The 18,491-nt window shown below is 36.7% G+C and overlaps 1 protein-coding gene across 1 annotated transcript in view; it reads left to right on the forward strand.

Annotated features, from left to right (window-relative positions):
- plch2a (phospholipase C, eta 2a) overlaps positions 1-18,491 on the forward strand; it is a 144,358-nt gene that overhangs the window by 2,736 nt on the left and 123,131 nt on the right. Inside the window, exon 2 of the mRNA XM_084086344.1 lies at positions 3,109-3,609. Coding sequence (XP_083942470.1) covers positions 3,438-3,609 — 172 coding nt within the window. The 5' untranslated portion in view covers positions 3,109-3,437. The remainder of the gene's footprint in view (positions 1-3,108; positions 3,610-18,491) is intronic.

Raw genomic sequence — 18,491 nt, forward strand, 5'->3', positions numbered from 1 at the left:
ACAAATTAAGTCAGTTCAAAAATATTGTAAGAAAAAGTCCACAATCCAGGTTTACTGAAGAAATGAATCAAATTTACACAAAAATTACTACAAGTACAACTTGTCTTGACTTACTTGTTTTGAAGCAACGTACCCAATAATTATTTACAACATATAATTTGGAACAGGTGAATGAGATTCACCCATACTATATCACATTAGTCAAGTCAAGTCACCTTTATTTATATAGCGCTTTAACAATATAGATTGTTTCAAAGCAGCTTTACAGGGATAGTAGGAAATTAAAGTAACAGAGATTGTTTTGGCTTTACAGCAGCTCTAGAATAAATATGTTATCCAGCTAAAGTTATTAGACAATATTTATGTCTATTTATATAGTGCATTTAAGATATTTGTAATGCATGACAATGCATGAATATTGAAGTATTATAGAGTTTTATAGCTGGTTGTTTTTCATAGAAAGACATCATGCTTTACAGTTTATAAAAAAAAAAAAAAATGCATGCAGTAAATCTTATAATGCTTCAAATGCCGTTGATTATCGCAAACAATAATTTGTCACATCCCTCAAAAAAAAAAGAAAAAAAAAAGATATACAGGCATCAAGTGAAGCGTTTTCAAATAGCCATCCATTGTTTTGTCTACCGAGGAATTTAAGCCAGACAGATTTGTTTTAGCTGAGACTGGGGTGTTTTAGAGGGGGAGGGGATTGGTTTTTTAACCCCTCTCATCGTCTTATCTGTTACCTGAGGCCAGGTGTTACTTTGCTGACACGTCCAGTCCTGCATCCTCAGGTATCAACATGTCATGTCAAACACAACAAGCACTCGAAGTGAACATTCAAGTCATTGTTCAGGTTAGCAGGCAGTTGACATGTCTCTAGCACAGCTCCAGGTTGATGCTGCACATTGGTGGTGGTTGAGGAGGTTCCCCCCTTCCATGTAGAGTGCTTTGAGCGCAGAGAAAAGCGCTGTATAAATGTAACAAATTATTATTATTATTATTAAAGTCCCACTCCTGACAGAGTGGAGAGTGGAATTCAGAAAGAGGTCCTGTAAGAGATCAGCAATGATTACAAAGGGAGTGTTCAATTGTTGTTTCTCTCTTGAAGTATAGACTTCACTGGCAGCCAGGCAAAAATGAAAGATAAGACTTGAGTGATTACATCATTTGTTTTTCATCCCTACAGTAATATGAAAGTTTCCATTCATTCCTATGTTCATATGTATGTGTTTCTGTGACATGGTATCATTGTAGTACTTGGATGAGGTACCATGAGGCACTTCTATATTTCAGCGTATACCCTTACTTTTTCTTGCGTACCAGCATTTCTCACGTTACAGATGGAAATCTCTCAATAAAATCTGTCAACAACTGTCTCATAAAATTTGTTTCTAAATGCTCAAATCATAACAAAAAAAACAAAACACAGAATTTTTCAGGCTGGACCTGCCAATGCACATATGCAGTAATAAGCACACATGCACTACTCAGAACACTGACTGTTTCTGTAACAACGGAGCTTCTAAGGGCAGCTTCAGTGGCACAATGACTTTACCAATTGGTGATTGGCTATTTTATGCAGAAGGCGGGACTTATTCTGCCATATTGCGCATTGTACTTTCTCCCATTCTTAGTAATATGAGTGCACGCCTTTGTTTTATCTAAAAGTCTTTGGTATAAGTCAGTACTATGGTATACATTAAAGGACCATCTAATATATCCATTGTACCATGGTACCAGCATGCACACTGTTTTTTGTAAGGTATTTTAAAACTCACATTATTAAGTATAACATCGGGGCAGTTGTGGCCTAGTGGTGAGAGAGTCAGACTGGTTACCCGAAGGTTACGGGTTCGAGTCTTAATACCAGGAGGAAATGAGAAGCAAGGCACCTAACAAAAATGGCTGCCGACTGCTCCGGGTGTGTGTGTCCACGGTTTGCGGTCTGTGTGTTGTGTGTTCACTACTCACTGCTCCTAATGTGCACTAACTTGAATAGGTTAAATGCAGAGGACAAATTTCAAGTATGGGTAACCATACTTGGCCTTCACATCATGTCACTTTCACTTGAAAATCCACCCATTTTCCAAACTGCTTTATTCTCTACAGGGTCGCAGAGATGCTGGAGTCTTTCCCAACATCTTGGGCCGCAAGTGGGGAACATCCTGAACGGATGGCCAGTCCATCACAGACATTCAAAATCTTTATATTTAAGGTTAAGAATGAATTCTAGTACATTGCTGTTGAGGCTCTAAGCTTAAGTGCATGTTTAAGTGCATGTAAGTCACAACAACAAGCGCGGCTTACGTCACTTAAGAGTTCCTACTGGCGGTGCGAATACAACCAGTTCCTAAGGGAACTTCATGGCACACTTCATGGTTCCTAATGGCACACTTCATATGCACTTTTGGTCTTGGGGACTTAGAATGGCTGCCGCGTGTGCGTGTCCGTTAAGTCCATGAGACCGTAGGCCTCAGAAGGGTGCTCGCAAGCGCCCCCTTTGCGGTCGAAATGCGCCCTCGATGCGCACTTTTGCCGAACACTGATGCGGGCTCCGCAGTAGACTTCTTCCCGACAGTCAAAGCGGCATTACGTCACGAAAGTGCGGACTCGTAGGAAGACCACGAGTGCTTAGGGTGCCATTTGGGACAGGGCCTAAGTTCCTAGAACTACCTGGTGCGAAAGCCCCTATCAATGAGCTCAAAGATGATTGGTCAAAACAGAGTAATAATCGAAAAATTGATTGGTTGAAATCATTAATGCATGTCATGTTTGTTTAATTAAGCACAAAACCACATATTGAAAAAAAAAATGTAAAAAAAATTGTTGGGTATTTTTATGGTGATAGTGTTGTATTTGTTGCACTGTAAAAAAACGATTTTCAAAATAAAATAGAAATGATTAGACTACGTTTTACAAGAAAATGCTATTTCAGGTGTTTAACATTTCATGTTTAATTCGATGTGTTACTTGTTTATTTTGGAATTATTTGAGGTTTTTTTTTTTTTTTTTTTAAGAAAATCCTTAATTTTTCATTGTATAAGAAGTACGTTTATACAATGTTTGAGTAGTTTGTAAAGCCTTGTATTTGCCCTTTGTTAACAGGTGTGCATCCCGCTGAAGGTGTGTTTTTGTTCCAGGCCATCGGAACACTGACCTCGTCCTGTCTGAAGGTCAGTTACTGGCTGTGGAGCTCATTCAGATGGTTGTACCTCCAACCCTAATCAATCTCAAACCCAGACGTCCCACCAGCTGACTCTGCCTGAACATCTGCTAAACTTCCTGCTGTACACTGGAAACCAGGAGGAGAAGAGCACCATTGGGAAACAACAGACAGCTTTTTTCAGGAATTTTTCGAACCTAAATCATACATGACTGTTCCTGGGGTTGTTTAATGGTTTTGGATCCACTTTGAATTAAAGAAACTAAGCAATATGGATACAGTATCTCTGAACACCTCCCTGTTCTCTGGCAGTCAGAGCATCAGTACGGATTCTCCCAGTTTGTCCATGAGATCTTTAGGTTTCACCAATGACACGGATTCTTCCCTCAGCAGCACACTCTTACACTGGAACTTCTTTCTGGCTGACAACTACATCAGTGTGGGTGAGTTCTTTTTATGAAGTTATAAAAAAGACTCAAGGAAAAGTTCACCCAAAAACATAAAAGTCAATACCCGGTCATTCTAAGCCATTTTGTTGGAGGAACATGAGTAGAATTTTTCATAAAACAACTTTTAATAGTGACCATGTCTGTCATAACGAGTCCCTGAAGCTTGCGTCTAACCCCCCATGTTCAGATTCAAAGATGACGTATCTGCATCATTTACATCGAATTGAATCATTTAAGTCAGTTACGACAGACCTTTTATTTTTTTGGTGAACAATTCCTTTAATATCGCTGAGTGGCTATTTGCTGTGCTCTTGTAAGGATCAATATTTGTATGAAGGAATACTTTCAAACTATTTTGGAATGTTTGGAGATTTTGCTATTTAAAATATGAGTTTAATTTGTTAGAGAGATTTGTTGCATAATATTTGTAGCTAAAGTCAATAATATTTCAAGACTGAACAAATTAATCGCAGAGCTCTATCCAGACTTCTTTTAATCCAGACTGAAAGAAAACATGTTGTACTGTCATTTTTGCTGCTGGTAAAAGATGTACAACATCTCCTGACTCACCATGTGTGATCCCCCTTAATGAATCACTTATTGTTCACAAAGCTCCTGAAATGTATGTTTATGATGGTTGTTTTACAGTGCTGTGATCAGTTTATTGGCTGTGTCTGATTCTTTCATGTATGTGAGGTTATCTCTCGAATCACTGTCTAATCGCATAGCACAAAGTCTAGATCAAATTAAACGGCTGGTGCTGCAGACAATTCGCCGACATTCAGCTTGCTTCTTGTGTTTTGTGGTTTGTGTAAAGCCCCAATGGCATTGATCTTTCTCTAACACTGAAACATTAGAACATTATTTTTATATCTCACATTTTGATCACCGTTTATGCTGCAAATTATTATATTAATCTAAAAAATAACTTTTTGTTATTTAACCAGTAGAATGTCTTGCCCAAGACTTCCATTGTAAGTTTATTATTCAAAATGTCATATTTGTTTACTTTTACAAATCAAGGGATGAGTGTGAACTATTGTCTGAAGAACATTCCTTTAATTTCACTTAATCCAGTATCAAATTTCCGAGGTCAGTATTTGAGTTAATTCTGTTAAAGTGTTTTATACTCTTTAAGTGCTAAATTGCCATGACAAATCTCTTGTGATGCTAATTTCCGCAGTCACAGACATGTACATGTAAATGCTGGGAATCTAATTATGTGAACATTTCTCATGGATTTATTTAAGCTTGCATGTCTTTGCTGTCTTTTTGCTGTCAGTAATTGCTCAGCAATTACTGGTAATTACTTGTTGAAGGACATTAACACATAAAAACAATTTACAACATCAACTGGATTCCATAACATTTACATAGCAACATGTTTCAATTAAAGGTCAGTTTAAAGCTGTCTTGATTTGATTTTGATAGCATGCTGCCTTACTATTTCTTTTAAATGAATTTATCCTCATTTGTTCCTACTGGTCGGATTATTTAATGGATCTCCTCACGGCTGTGTGAGCATTAGGGAATTCCCCTCACACAGATCTTACTCTACATGGCTCATTTCCTTGAAGGAATTCAAAGTTGGGTTCAATGGTGTTGTGCCACATTCAGTGGACAATGGAATCTCAATTTAATTCCAAAATTTAAGCAAACAAGATTATGTATTTGAACTAAAGGATAAACTAATGGGTTATATCGTTGTATTTTATTGAATTTAATATTTTCTTATCATTGTGGAACATCACTTTATTACATTCATTTACCCTGCAGTCTAGAGTCAAACAGCATGAAGCAGACTTGCATTATTAATTGCATTAATAATGATATAATTATTTAAGGTTTCTTTCAAAACTTGTTTGAATAATGAAATACATTTTGAATTCCTGTAGATTGCAATTCAGTAAATTCTGCTTGTCATCCCAGTTCAAATTCCAATTCAACATCCTGTCTATTGTTGCCAATTTAATTTAACGTCTTAATTTGAATTAACCAACCACTATCGCTGGTTTATGCTTCTTCTTAGGGGCTGTTTACATGATTTTCAGGATTTCAGGAATTTCAACTAAAAACGTAAAACTTTTTATGCGTTTTGGCCGTTTGTTTACACGACAACGGCGTTTTGGGTGGCTGAAACGCAAGCTTTTGAAAACGGGTTTCAAAGTGCATTTTTCTGAAAACTGTCTCCATGTAAACAACAAAAATGCAAATCTCCGAAAACGATGACGTCATGCACATGCGTATTACATGTTCACTCTACAGTGTTTCATCGTCATCTAGTCGCCTGGCAACAGAATACAGCATTTTTAGTTGCTTTCATGGATTCTTGTGAATGGGGATCGTTTGGACCAAGGTGTCCTCTGTACGCGGAAAACTCGTTTTAAGCATATCGTTGTTGTGTAAACGTACCCATAGCTTGTTTTCGGACCCAGAGATTCTGTACTCTCTCAGAAGATGTGTAATAGGGCCCCCTACCAGATAACAGAGAAAACATGAATTGTTGGAAAATTCCGTCAATGGCAGGGAAACAGTTAATCGGGGATTCATCTAGTCCAAGTGTTTAACATCATAAGATCATCTGTTATCATTTGTTACACTCTTACCAATGGTAACTTGCCAGGACATGTTCTATGTGAAGGATAATGTCAGTTATAAAAGTTTCCTATTATCGAAGCTCCTTATCTTTGTACAAAAGCACCTTTTAAGTTTTCTGCATGGGCGGACTCTTTAGTTCACTTCCAAACCTGTCAAACTTTCCACTTTCCTATTCCACCGGCAACTTGTCCCGACAGGCCACTGTCAGAGGCCCATCGAAACGACAACTACAAAAGCACACAAAACCATCGGCCCCATTTATCATCATCATCATCTCCTGACAGCTGTTACAGACTCCCAACGGCCGTCACACACTCACACATTGATTGCTCACTGGGCTTTGTGATACTTTCTGTTAGGACACATTTTATTTCCAGCTAGGACGTATACAGTACTTTGATGCACACTGTACGTCACACATCATTACACACAACATATTAACACAATTTTGAATGTAAAGGCTCTTTTCGCAGATTTTACAAGTTAGAAAAACAGTGTTTTTGGTTCCTCTTCATCAGACATGGGCAGTATTTCAATTAAATGTATTTTAAATACGTATTTAATTACTTTAGTGTATTTTGTAATTTGTATTTTGCAGGTGTGGAAAAAATAAAATGTAGTTTGTAACAAAATATTTTGAGGGAGTGTATTTAGAGTATTTCAAATACTTAAATACTTAAGAAAAATCACCATATGCTTATCACCATAGTAAACGATTTTGCCATATTTTCGGTCTGATGTTGGCAATGGCAATGTCCAGGTTAGATGCACGAAAATCAAGTGACACCCTGTAGACTGGGCTCCCTCCAAGAAGTGAATGAGTTTTGAACACAGGAGAAGAAGTGGCGCTGCTCCTCTTAAAAACGGCATTAAAGGGTTAGTTCACCCAAAAATGAAAATTATGTCAGTAATTACTCACCCTCATGTTGTTCCAACCCCGTAAGACCTTCGTTCATCTTCGGAACACAAATTAAGATATTTTTGATTAAATCTGAGAGCTGGATCACTAACGATTTTTGGGTGAACTAACCCTTTAAGATTATTGTGGGAGTATTTTTGTATTTTCAAATACATACAAATATTTAAATACATTTTTCACATCAGTATTTTGTATTTTATTTTGTTAAATTTCATGAGCCAGTATTTGTAGTTTGTAACAAAATAGTTTTTGATGTATTTGTGCCCACCTCTGCTCTTCATGAGGTGTTATCATTCAAATCTAAAGATTTTGATTTTGAGCTGATGCATTCAGATGCCTTCTCTTATTATCCAATAGAGGGCAGAATTAGTCCTTTTGTGGTCTTAATGTTATGTTCAGAATGGCCCACTATCATACTACTCTTACTATTTCTGGAGTATTCACTACATACTGTAATACATTGTGCATATTATGTGAAATTTGTGTATGGATATAGAATATGACCTACTGCTTTTGCCAAATTGTGCAGCATACGAACAGAGCACTGCTTGAGATTCCTATCTTTCATCTTGATCTTCCATTTCAGCATAATGAATGAACTGGGTGTGTTTTCTTGACCCTTTATTTGAATGTAAAAGATATAATATAACTGTTTATTTTTTTCCGATATTACATGAACTTAACGTGGCTTGCTGAATTCAACGTGCAATGTAACAAAGTCATGTTTAGTGTCGCATAATACGTGTGGTTTTGCACTTTTTTTCTCTTTTTTAAAATCGTGAGACATTTGCGCAATAAACTACAGAAAAATTGCAGTGTTTCGCTGCAGAATCTTCCCATGACAATACACTGTATATTGAATTTCTAGTCATATTTAATTATGCTAGTTACAATGTTTAAATTCCTATCAAAATCTCTAAAACTCATAGTACCTATGTCTATAGAGATCAGCAACATAATGAATCACTTGTTACTGAATCTCTCACATATTGATTATAGCTGTTCTGTGCCTTTAAGCCACATACATGACTTCCCGTGTAAATCGGTTTTATTTCAGCGGCGCTGTGTAGATATTGAATAGCATATCCCTGGGTGTTCCATTACCAATCCAATCCAATCCAATCCAGTCATTATTAAGCAATAATTCTTTAACTTAACACATACCAAAATACTTCAGAGCATATCAGTATCCGAGCCACTCTGCTATTCACAGCTGAATATAATGAACTGCTTTTGAAATTTGTTTGGGGTGGGAGGCCAAGTTTGGATGTGTTTCTGGTTGTCCTTGTTAAATAATTCGATGCTATCCCTCGTTTGTCATCCTTCTTCAAGAAAAAAGCATGTGAAATGGTTTACACATGTCTCTCGTGGATCAGTATAATCAGGTACACCTTGTTATTTCTTTCCCTCTCTGTGATTGTGCCTGTTTACTTTTTTTTTTTACAAAGGACCATCTTCATATTGATGGGCTTGATTACTCAGGAAACAATTTTGCTTGCCTCCATAATCAAAAAAATCTGAAAAAGGCTTTGATGGTTATTTATGTAGCGCACAGCCTGAATAATCACAAAGCTAAAGTAGGCCACTGATTTTCCCAGACTCACGTGCCCTCAATCTAGTCAACACCTCCCCTCCCCACAGTATTATTAAAATAAAGCACTGCTTTCCAGAACAACACTTATTAATATTAATGTACAAAGAGAACTTGTCCTTGACCTTTACACATCCGTTCAAAAGTTGAGGTTGGTAAGACTGTTTTATCTTTTTTGAAAAGAGTTTGTCTCTTATGTTCCAATGCTGCATTTATTTGATCAAAATAGTACTATAGTGAAATATTATTACAATTTAAAATAGCTGTTATGTATTTTAATTTATTTTATAGGGATGCACGATATATCGTCCAGACAGCCACCATATTGGTATCGGCCAATATATGTTAATTTTTTTATGTTATCGGCCCGATAAGAAAATGTAATCATTGATTATTTCCTTCAGCTGAGACACTTCAGATGTGCACTGTTCGCTGTATATATATATATATATATATATATATATATATTATGTACTTGCGTAAACTATGTATCTCATAAAGATGCAGCTCATCTGACTCTGTTCAGCTTGGTTATAGAAGTTATTTCAGGATAACGTGCAGGGCACATAAATTGAATTTTACAACAAAAAAACACCAATTTCACAGTTTATAGTTTTTCTCATCTGTGGCAAAGACCTTCTCATTTATCTGTTGTTTGGATCCCCTTCACTGGCTTTTTTCTCTAAACCCACCATGCTCGTCATTAAATTGGGTTTGTTTGTATCACGTCTGCAGATTTGCTGGACTCTGCTAGAAGATTTTGAACTGCATTCCTCTTACTAAAAGAAGTCAGTAGGCTATAATATTGAAGAATTTGGCTTGTTTGCATGTGGCTAAATCTTTGGCAGTGTTAGGGGATTTTAAAGGGGTGGATGATTATGATTTCACTTTTCTAACTTTAGTTAGTGTGTAATGTTGCTGTTTGAGCATAAACAACATCTGCAAAGTTACAACGCTCAAAGTGCAAAGCAAAGGGAGATATTTGCTTTTAAAGAAATTGTTTTTTAAGCACTACAACAAATGACTGATAGGGACTACACAACATTCCTCCCGGGTTAGTGACATCACTAACCCTAAAATTTACATAAACCCCGCCCCCAGAACACGATTTATAGATTATCAAGACAGAAAAAGGACACAAGCTCCGCCCTCTGCGCTGGGAGCAGCAGCTCATTTGCATTTAAAGGGACAGACACAAAAACGGTGCTTTTTTCTCTCACCCTCAAAAAGTGACAACTTTAACATGCTATATAAAAATATCTGTGGGGTATTTTGAGCTAAAACTTCACATACACACATCAGAGATTTATTTTACATCTTGTGAAAAGGGCATTATACCACCCCTTTTAAAGTTTTTGTACTCTCTTAATCAATATTGTAAGGTTTCTAGTCAGATACAGAATAAAGTACCCATGTTCTGTTAGCCAATGAAATTTCTTTGTAATCAGAGTTGGATTTGAACGGGGGGTAGAATTGGGCACAACATCTGACAAAGCTTTTAGGTTCCATCATGTAATACAAAAATGTAGAAAGCTAAATGTGATTTACAATGAGTTCCCACATTAAAGATCCCTGTGTGTGCTGACGTGGTTGTGTCTATACATGTGTTTAGTTGTGTTGGTGCCACTCTGAAGAGCTTCAGGAATGGAATAATTGTTCAGTTGCTTATCAGTGAGCGCACATGCTGTGTAAGTTATCACCACTCATGCACTTATAGTTGTGCTGAGCAAGAGAATCAACAGGCTTCAATGGCTCTCTTAAGGAAGCCATCAGGGCTAATCAGGATGATGCGAAAGGCCATCATTGTAAATCCACAGCCATTTTCCTCCCATAAATAGCCGTGCTTTATGTGTTTATGTGCTGCACTAAAAGGCACATTAAGGCAGAAATGTACTGCTATAAGATACGGATATGTTGGCTTAATAGCTTACTTCTGTCATGAGGTTTTAAGCAAGCACTTCAGGGAAGGTTCTCTAATGTTCCTACTTTGATTTTTCTACTAGTTTCTGACCACTGTGACACACTGCTTTGCAGAAAGCTTTTATTTTTCGGAAGAATTGGAACAAAAGCCTCTGAGTCTATAAAAACCATTTCATAAAAAACATTGACAAATTAATTGCGCATTCAGTTGTCCCATTGTAGCATTTTTCATAGATCTCGACATTACATTATTGATGTGAGAACTTGTTCTGCTGTGCCTGGGAGCATCTGTCTGAATGTCTAACTATTTCAGTGTCAATTGCACAATATATGATTGTCATTTATCTTTTAGTGCCAATTGCACAATGTATGATTGTCGTTTATCTTTCATATCAATTCAAGATAAATTAATTAAAGCAATGTTTTGGGTTCAGTGGAAGGGACTCTAACAACAGCATTTGTGGCAGAATGTTGATTAAATCAATCCATGAATCAATCAATCAATCAATGATTTAATCCATCCATGAATCCATACATGCATACATCCATACTTCCATACATCCATACTTCCATCCATCCATACATACATATACGCATACATGCATACACATACATGCATACACATACACATATGCATACATGCATACATGCATACATACATACATAGAAATTTTCTAAGCAATAGGTGTAGGACATCATGGAAGCATTATTTTCTATTACTACTACCACTACTACTAATAATAATGTATTACAAATAATAATGTAATACCATAATAATGTAATAATGTAAAACCAAAGTGCATATTTATGTCTTAATTTCATCACTTTCAATGGCATTGATTGACAGTAAATGTAATGTAAATGCTTCTGTGTTTACACTTTAAGCTTCTGTTGGTAATTGTGTTCAAATTCTTCCCATTTTAAATCTTGTGAAATGCTGGAAACGAAATTACGAAAAACTAAGAACACCTCCAGATTATCAAGTATCAATTAGACTGAAGCTTGCCTTTTTTCAAAATACAATGCTTTTTTTTTCACACCAAATTAAAGTTTCTTTCCATTCATTGCTTGTAAATCCTGTTGCTTTATAAATGAGATGTTAATGTGTGTTTGTAGTTTGAGAAAAGCTCTTAGTTTCATGTGCCCAGAGTCATCTCAGCCGTGATTCAGCACAGGAGACACGATGAGCTGCAGATGATGGATAACACCACTGAGAATATGACTTATCTCTCTCTTCCCTGGGGAAAGTGATTTAGCTCAATTTTTGCTCTTTTATCCCCAATTGTTTTGAAGAGCATGAAACCCAGAGGATGGGGGATAACGTGCAGTTGAATCCAAACCTCCTGCTGGGGGATGAAATCGCACTCTCTCTTTTTGTGTGTGTGGTTGGATTGCTGTAGAAGCAGGTAAGCCTTTTGATGCATTTAGAAGCGAGTGACATCTTTCATGACAACACCTGTCATAAGCAGGCACATAAAACGCTGAGAAAAGTAGAGGAAAAATAAAGACACAAAACACGAAGAAGTGAGAGATGATTATGGCCCTTTTCCAATTTAGAGTGAGCTGCATTGCTGTCTATTGCCTATTTAGGTTTTTTAAAGGGCTTTCACATGTATATTAGTGACTATGGGCCCTATCTTGCACCCAGCGCAATTGACTTTGTATAACGACACATGTATCATTCCTATTTTGCACCTGACGCACAGCAGACTTTTCCCTCGACAGATGCACGTCGGTAAATTAGGGAATGAACTTATGCTCCCGGGGGCGGTTCAGCAAAAAGATGAGGTGTGTTCCGGCGCAAACGTTCCCTGGTGCTATTTTGCAGTTCCAGAAAACAATTCCGCCACAGACCAGGAAAAACCTAGTCTAAAGTCAGTGGTGCGTTTTCAGTGGCGCGTTCAGATGCTATTTTAAGGGCGCATGGCCATAATGTGGCGTGTGCACAACACGCGTACACTTTGCTTCTCTCATCTACACACAGACGCAGCAGTTGCCATTTTTGCAAACCATACAAAATTACAAGGAAAAATATTCCACATGAGGGAAATCATTGTGGTGTCCATGAAGATGTGAAAAAATAGGCATAAATCTAGCTTACACATTTACCCAAATGATTATACGCCTGCTTAACCTAAGCTTATTTGGGTGGGTTTCTCCCATCCCTATATAATGTCACTTCTCTGTCTTTTACGGCCCTGGCGAGAACGTCGGTCTCTTCGGCTGTGAACCGCTCCTTGCGTGCGCCTGGCAAATCCGCTGTTATAATAGCAATCCGCCATGGAACAAGTGCGCCTGCTCTTAAAGGGAATGTGAGATGACGCTCTGATTGGTTTATTTCACGTTACGCCCAAACCACACCTGTGAGTAATGTAGCAACTTCAGACCATCCGATTTTAGATCCGCCCACAAAGTTACTTGCGTTTCACGTTTGATACTTGCGTTTCAGATCGATAAAATAAGGCCCCAAGAGTTGATTTGAGGGAATGTAAGCGACAGTCCGCCATTGAACAGGAATCTGACTGATACAGTTGTAGAAAAACCTATTTGTGACAGTACAGAAATGTCTATATTTAAAGGTGCAGTAAGCGATTTCTGAGAAACGCTGTTGAAAGTAAATCGGACCAAGCAGCACACAATACTTGTAGTCAATCAGCAGTAGGGGGCGTTCCCACTCATAATGGGAGAGGAGAGAGAGTGAGCAAGAGGGAGATTTGATTAAAGACTTTAAAAAGAGAGATGGCTGAGGGACATTACGAAAGAGAAAAGGTCAGTGGAATATCACTGGAAAAAGAAGGGTTATGATCAGGCAAGAGCTTTAGGAGCCGTGTTAATATTAGAAAAGCTTTCCAGCGTTAGAGAGACCGAAGCAGGAAGGCCTGAAAACGGATGCAGAGGTTGCGTTATTTCTACTCCATACGCGAGTAACGTTGATTTTGCTTCTTTTTTTTCTTCTTTTTTTACAGAACCAAGATATGCTGTTGTTGTAATGTTAGCTATAGTAAAAGGACAGTTTTGAGTGTAATCGTTTGTCTGGTGTACTGCTGGCGACTAACAACGAACTCTTGCTTGTATACTCTTGCATGTTCATTTGTTCGTCATCTTAGATTTATTTTTCACGAAGCATTATTTTGCTTCGCTTCTGCTAAGATAAAGAGACATTCACTCTTGCATTGCTTGTTTGTGCTTTTTAGGGGCGGAGCAATGAAGGGAGGGATGTGTGTGTTTGGGTTGATTTCAAATACAGTGTTTCTCAGATACTGCACATCAAATTGCTGTGCGAATCCCTTTTAAGGCAGCATCCTGAAAATGAACCTCACAACCAGGCCCACACAGAATCTCTCCTGAAGAACCCCACACAATGATGCTGATTTCCATAGAATTTAAAGACCTATAATTCACAAAGCTCCACAAATCCCCTAATTCCATAGTGTCTCATTGCAGAAAAAAAATACTGTGTATATATTTTATTGTGCATTGATGAAACAGCACATTTGGTGGGAAAATAAATCATAAAATTACTTGTTTTATTTAAAAAAAAATCATATAAATGGATGAAGTGTTGAAAAATAGCCTTTTATCCTACATCAAAGGCTCACCAGCATGGATCAAAAGGCCCAAGTACTCACAAATAATTTAGCTGAAGTAATATGTTTTGCTTAATATCTAATTTAATACTTGTTCAAAACAATCTCTTCTGCAAAGTTCTGTTTATAATACAATATTTTTATTTTTAATTATATTTATTCAACAAATACACTGTAAAAGTTGACACATTTGACACATCTCACACATCTATCCATGTCCTGTCACTAAACAAAAAAGTCATCCAGCTATTTATCACATCAGTTATTGTGCCAGTTATCCTTTAGCCATGTTGTACTGTACTCCTCTAATGAACCATCCCTGAAGACTCAACTCACAGTCCATTTCAATAGTTTTACTGTTAGCATGTTGCTAAACTAACAACACAACACTAAAGCAAAAGCATTACATTGCGCATTCATTTATATATTTTATAAAATAGTTGGTATACTTTTTGGTATTGAGTGATTTCAGAAATGTTTCTCTAATTTCGTCTGACATCTTTATTTAGGATTTATTTAACTTAAGGTGCCTTAGAATGCAGAATGATGGTACTGCTTCTTTTTTTTTAAGAGCCTTGCATCGCTTTTCCTATGATGCCTTAAAATGCAGTCTACGTAGGCATCTCACTAGATTTTAGATCATAGCCCATGTCACATTTAATTCTGCTATTCAACGGCTTAATACAGTAACCAAACGGTTAATATAAGTAATGCACCATTCATCCGCAAAGCATACTCATTAGGCATTCATTAGCCTTGATGATGTGATAACATGTAATATAAATGTAAATGGGCATCACTGTGCTTAGAGTCATGTATTAGACACCATTAGTGACTGTCATTTTGAAGAACTTTTTGATCTATGCCTAATAGCATTATGCTAATTGCTGGAAAGGTACCGCTGGAGCAATCTTAGCATGCAGTAGATTCAGGATTTAATTTTCAACCCTTGCCTTTGCAGGCCAGATCTCAAGACCTATAATACCCCCATCACCAGCATGCTATATCTCATATATATCACTGACATTACGGCTGTATCCTGTAATTGTATATTTTGAGCTAACTTGTGTTAATTTGCAGTGAAACAGTAGTCAGTAAATGTAAACAGTTAAAGGAAAATGTACTGTGAAGTCATAGTACAAACTAGCTAGTCTTCAGGTTACCCCGTTTGATCGTCCACCAGATACAATTGTAAGTCTGCTTGCATACAAAAACAACAACACACCTCTCCTCAAAAAAAAAAAAAAAAGGAACCATTAAAGTTGCGATAAATATTTCTAGATATTTTCAACAGTTTTGTAATGCACATCCGAGTAAAAAAGATTATTTATTAAGAAAAAATGGTATTGGTATCACTTTACAAGGTTTCATTAGTTAACATGAAATAACAATGAACAATACCACTATAGCCTTTATTAATCTTAGTTAATGTTCAGGTCAAAAGTTGTATCTGTTAGTTAATACTGAACTAACATGAACATGAACATTTTTATTAACTAATAAACTAATATTAACAAATATTAACTCTTAATATTTTATTTGCCTTGTTAATTTTCTCCTATGTATTCTCCTGGTTAAAAAAAGAAAAAATCTGAATTCATTCTGAGTTGTGTGTGTCAAACTACACGTTACAACCAGAGAGAAGTCACTGAATTATTAAATTATGACATTTTGTTTACTTGACAGTATAGAGCGCAACAGTCGGTTTCCGGAAGTAAAAACTTGAAGAAAATTTGATTTGGAACGATAACTTACAAAGGTATTGCTCTTGGCAATGATTCATGGGGTTGTAGTTTTTTCCCTCACTAACAGCTTTAAGTGAAATTTAGTTTTATTAATGGAAATACATAAAACAAAAAAACAATGAGTTTAATTGTATGTGAATGTGCACTGGTAGTGTACTTCAAATCTTAAATATTTATTTAAAAAAAAAACTGTACTTGCAGATGATATAATATTAATTACACATTATGAATTGTTAAAAACCTTATCATCACTGAAATTTGCTCGCAATATTTATCCTGCCAAAACAGCAGTCACATTAGATCGCATGATGAAAGATAGACCAACCAGGAAATGCAATTTAGCCACGGATCAGGTAATTCATGCCACACATGACCCATATACACATACACACATTCTTATGTGGTATGCTGGAGAGCTTTTGAATATGAGCTCTGGACCTCTTCACACATAGCGTGGCATTTAAAAGCATCCAAGCCTGGCCGCCGGCAAAATCATTTTCTCACCAGCAATATGTTCCACACCTCACTAGGCGCTTCACAAATTATTATTAATCTGCTGAGGTTTGCCAAAAGTCCTATCCATTGTAATTGCCTTGAACACTTAATGAGCTTGGGCAAACATGATACTTGAGCTGCAAACAGGGCTGGTCCAACCCAGCTGAATATCTCACACATTGGGGTGCACCAATTGATCCACTGAGATCAATTGACGGCTGGCTTTTTTTCCAGCCAAGCGTACTCGCATTGTGCCGCCACAATGGTGGCTGCTGCCTTTTGTGGTTTTGTAAGGTATGAGGGAATGGAATAAGAGGGGAATGTATTGTGTGCAGATACAATTAGCTACAGTGGAGTGAACATCCATGGCAGCTACATGCTATGTGCTTGAGTACGAATCAAATTACAATGCATAGGTTGAAAATAAAACCTTAAATATACAGCTTAACCAAAAATTTGAATTCTGTCTTCATTTACTCACCCCCATGTCTTTCAAGACCTGACTTTCTTTCCCCTGTCTAATACAAAAGGAGTAATTTATAGCAGAATGTCCAGGCTGCTTTTTCCCATGCAGTGAAAGTGAATTGTAGCTATGGCTGTCAAGCAAGATTTTCAAGACAAGATTTTCAGTGAATAATGAGTTCAATTTCAGGCTGTTCCTCACACACGCCTTTGAACATTTTGTCATTTTTTGGTGCTTTATATCATTTTTAGAGCCATATTCCATATCCATATTCATCCTATGGAAGAGAGAAGCATAGTCATCATTCTAAATGTCCCGCAAGCTGTAAAAACAAACAAAAAAAAACACTTAAATGAATGGTTAAAGAAACACAGCTGTGGTTGCCAGAAAATTATCATATAAATATATGGTAGAAACATTTTAGTTTTATGAACTGAACTTAAATTTACGGTAAAAACCTGTATAGGCCTATTAAAGGAAGCTTGTTTCTGCTGCGTAATAAAATTGTCAAAATTGCGACGTTTTATCTTATGTTTCAGAATTTTCTTCTCAGAATTGCGAGTTTATATCTAGTTAAAATACCACAATTCAGATTTTGTTTAATTGTGAGATATTCTGAATATCACAAATTCTGAATTGCAAGATATAAACTGGAAATTCGGAGAAAAAAAAGTCAGCTCACAGTTCTGACTTTTCTTCCTCGCAATTGTGAGTTTATATCTTTGCAATTCTGGTGGTAAAGAGAGTGTCACATGATAAATCAAAGTTCATCACTAGTAGTTTTTCCTCAAGCTGAGGTAAATACTATTTACTATAAGAAGAAACAATTATTTAACTGAAAACCCATGAATGCGAAGTGTCACGCAGGGAATTCTGGCATTAATGGCACAATTTGCGTTGTTTCACTGTAAATTATAAGATGACTTGTTCTTTTTCACTTCTAAAAAACTCTACATTTAACAGGCTGTAAAATAACATGTAATTTCCCTTTAGAACTTAGCATTAGAAAATGTAAAGGTTTTTACCATGTAATTTTTTACACTCTTTTGCTAATTTTTTTTACAAGACCTGAATATCATAGAGACATGGGGTGTAGATTTGTTTTCTTGGCCCAGTAAGTAACCACTCAAAATGCCTTAGAGACACATCTATAGCAACGCTCCCAATGCAAAGGATGATGCAAAAGGTAAACAGCATAACTGTGCTGCCTTCCAAGGTCCTTTTACACCCAGTATATGTGTTTTTAATGAATGGATCATGATCAGATGCATCCAAGACTCATTGGAATCAGTTAATTGAAAATGCATTCGGAGACTGATTTTTACCAAAACTTTTTGCACCACACCATTTCCTAAAGAAAATGTAAAAATCTAGTTTTATGATACATGCACAAATCAATTTCATGCATTTGAACAATTGCATTTTTCGGTGTTCCGCAGTCACACTCCCGTATATTAATTCTATGATCTGATAGCATGAGTGCAACACTTTCATCATTTGGCTGCCCCATTTCTCATTGTATTGCTCTCTTTTTATTATTTTCTATTTCTATTGCAAT

Source organism: Abramis brama (assembly GCF_963993115.1).
Source record: "Abramis brama genome assembly, chromosome: 16".
Taxonomy (NCBI): Eukaryota; Metazoa; Chordata; class Actinopteri; order Cypriniformes; family Leuciscidae; genus Abramis; species Abramis brama.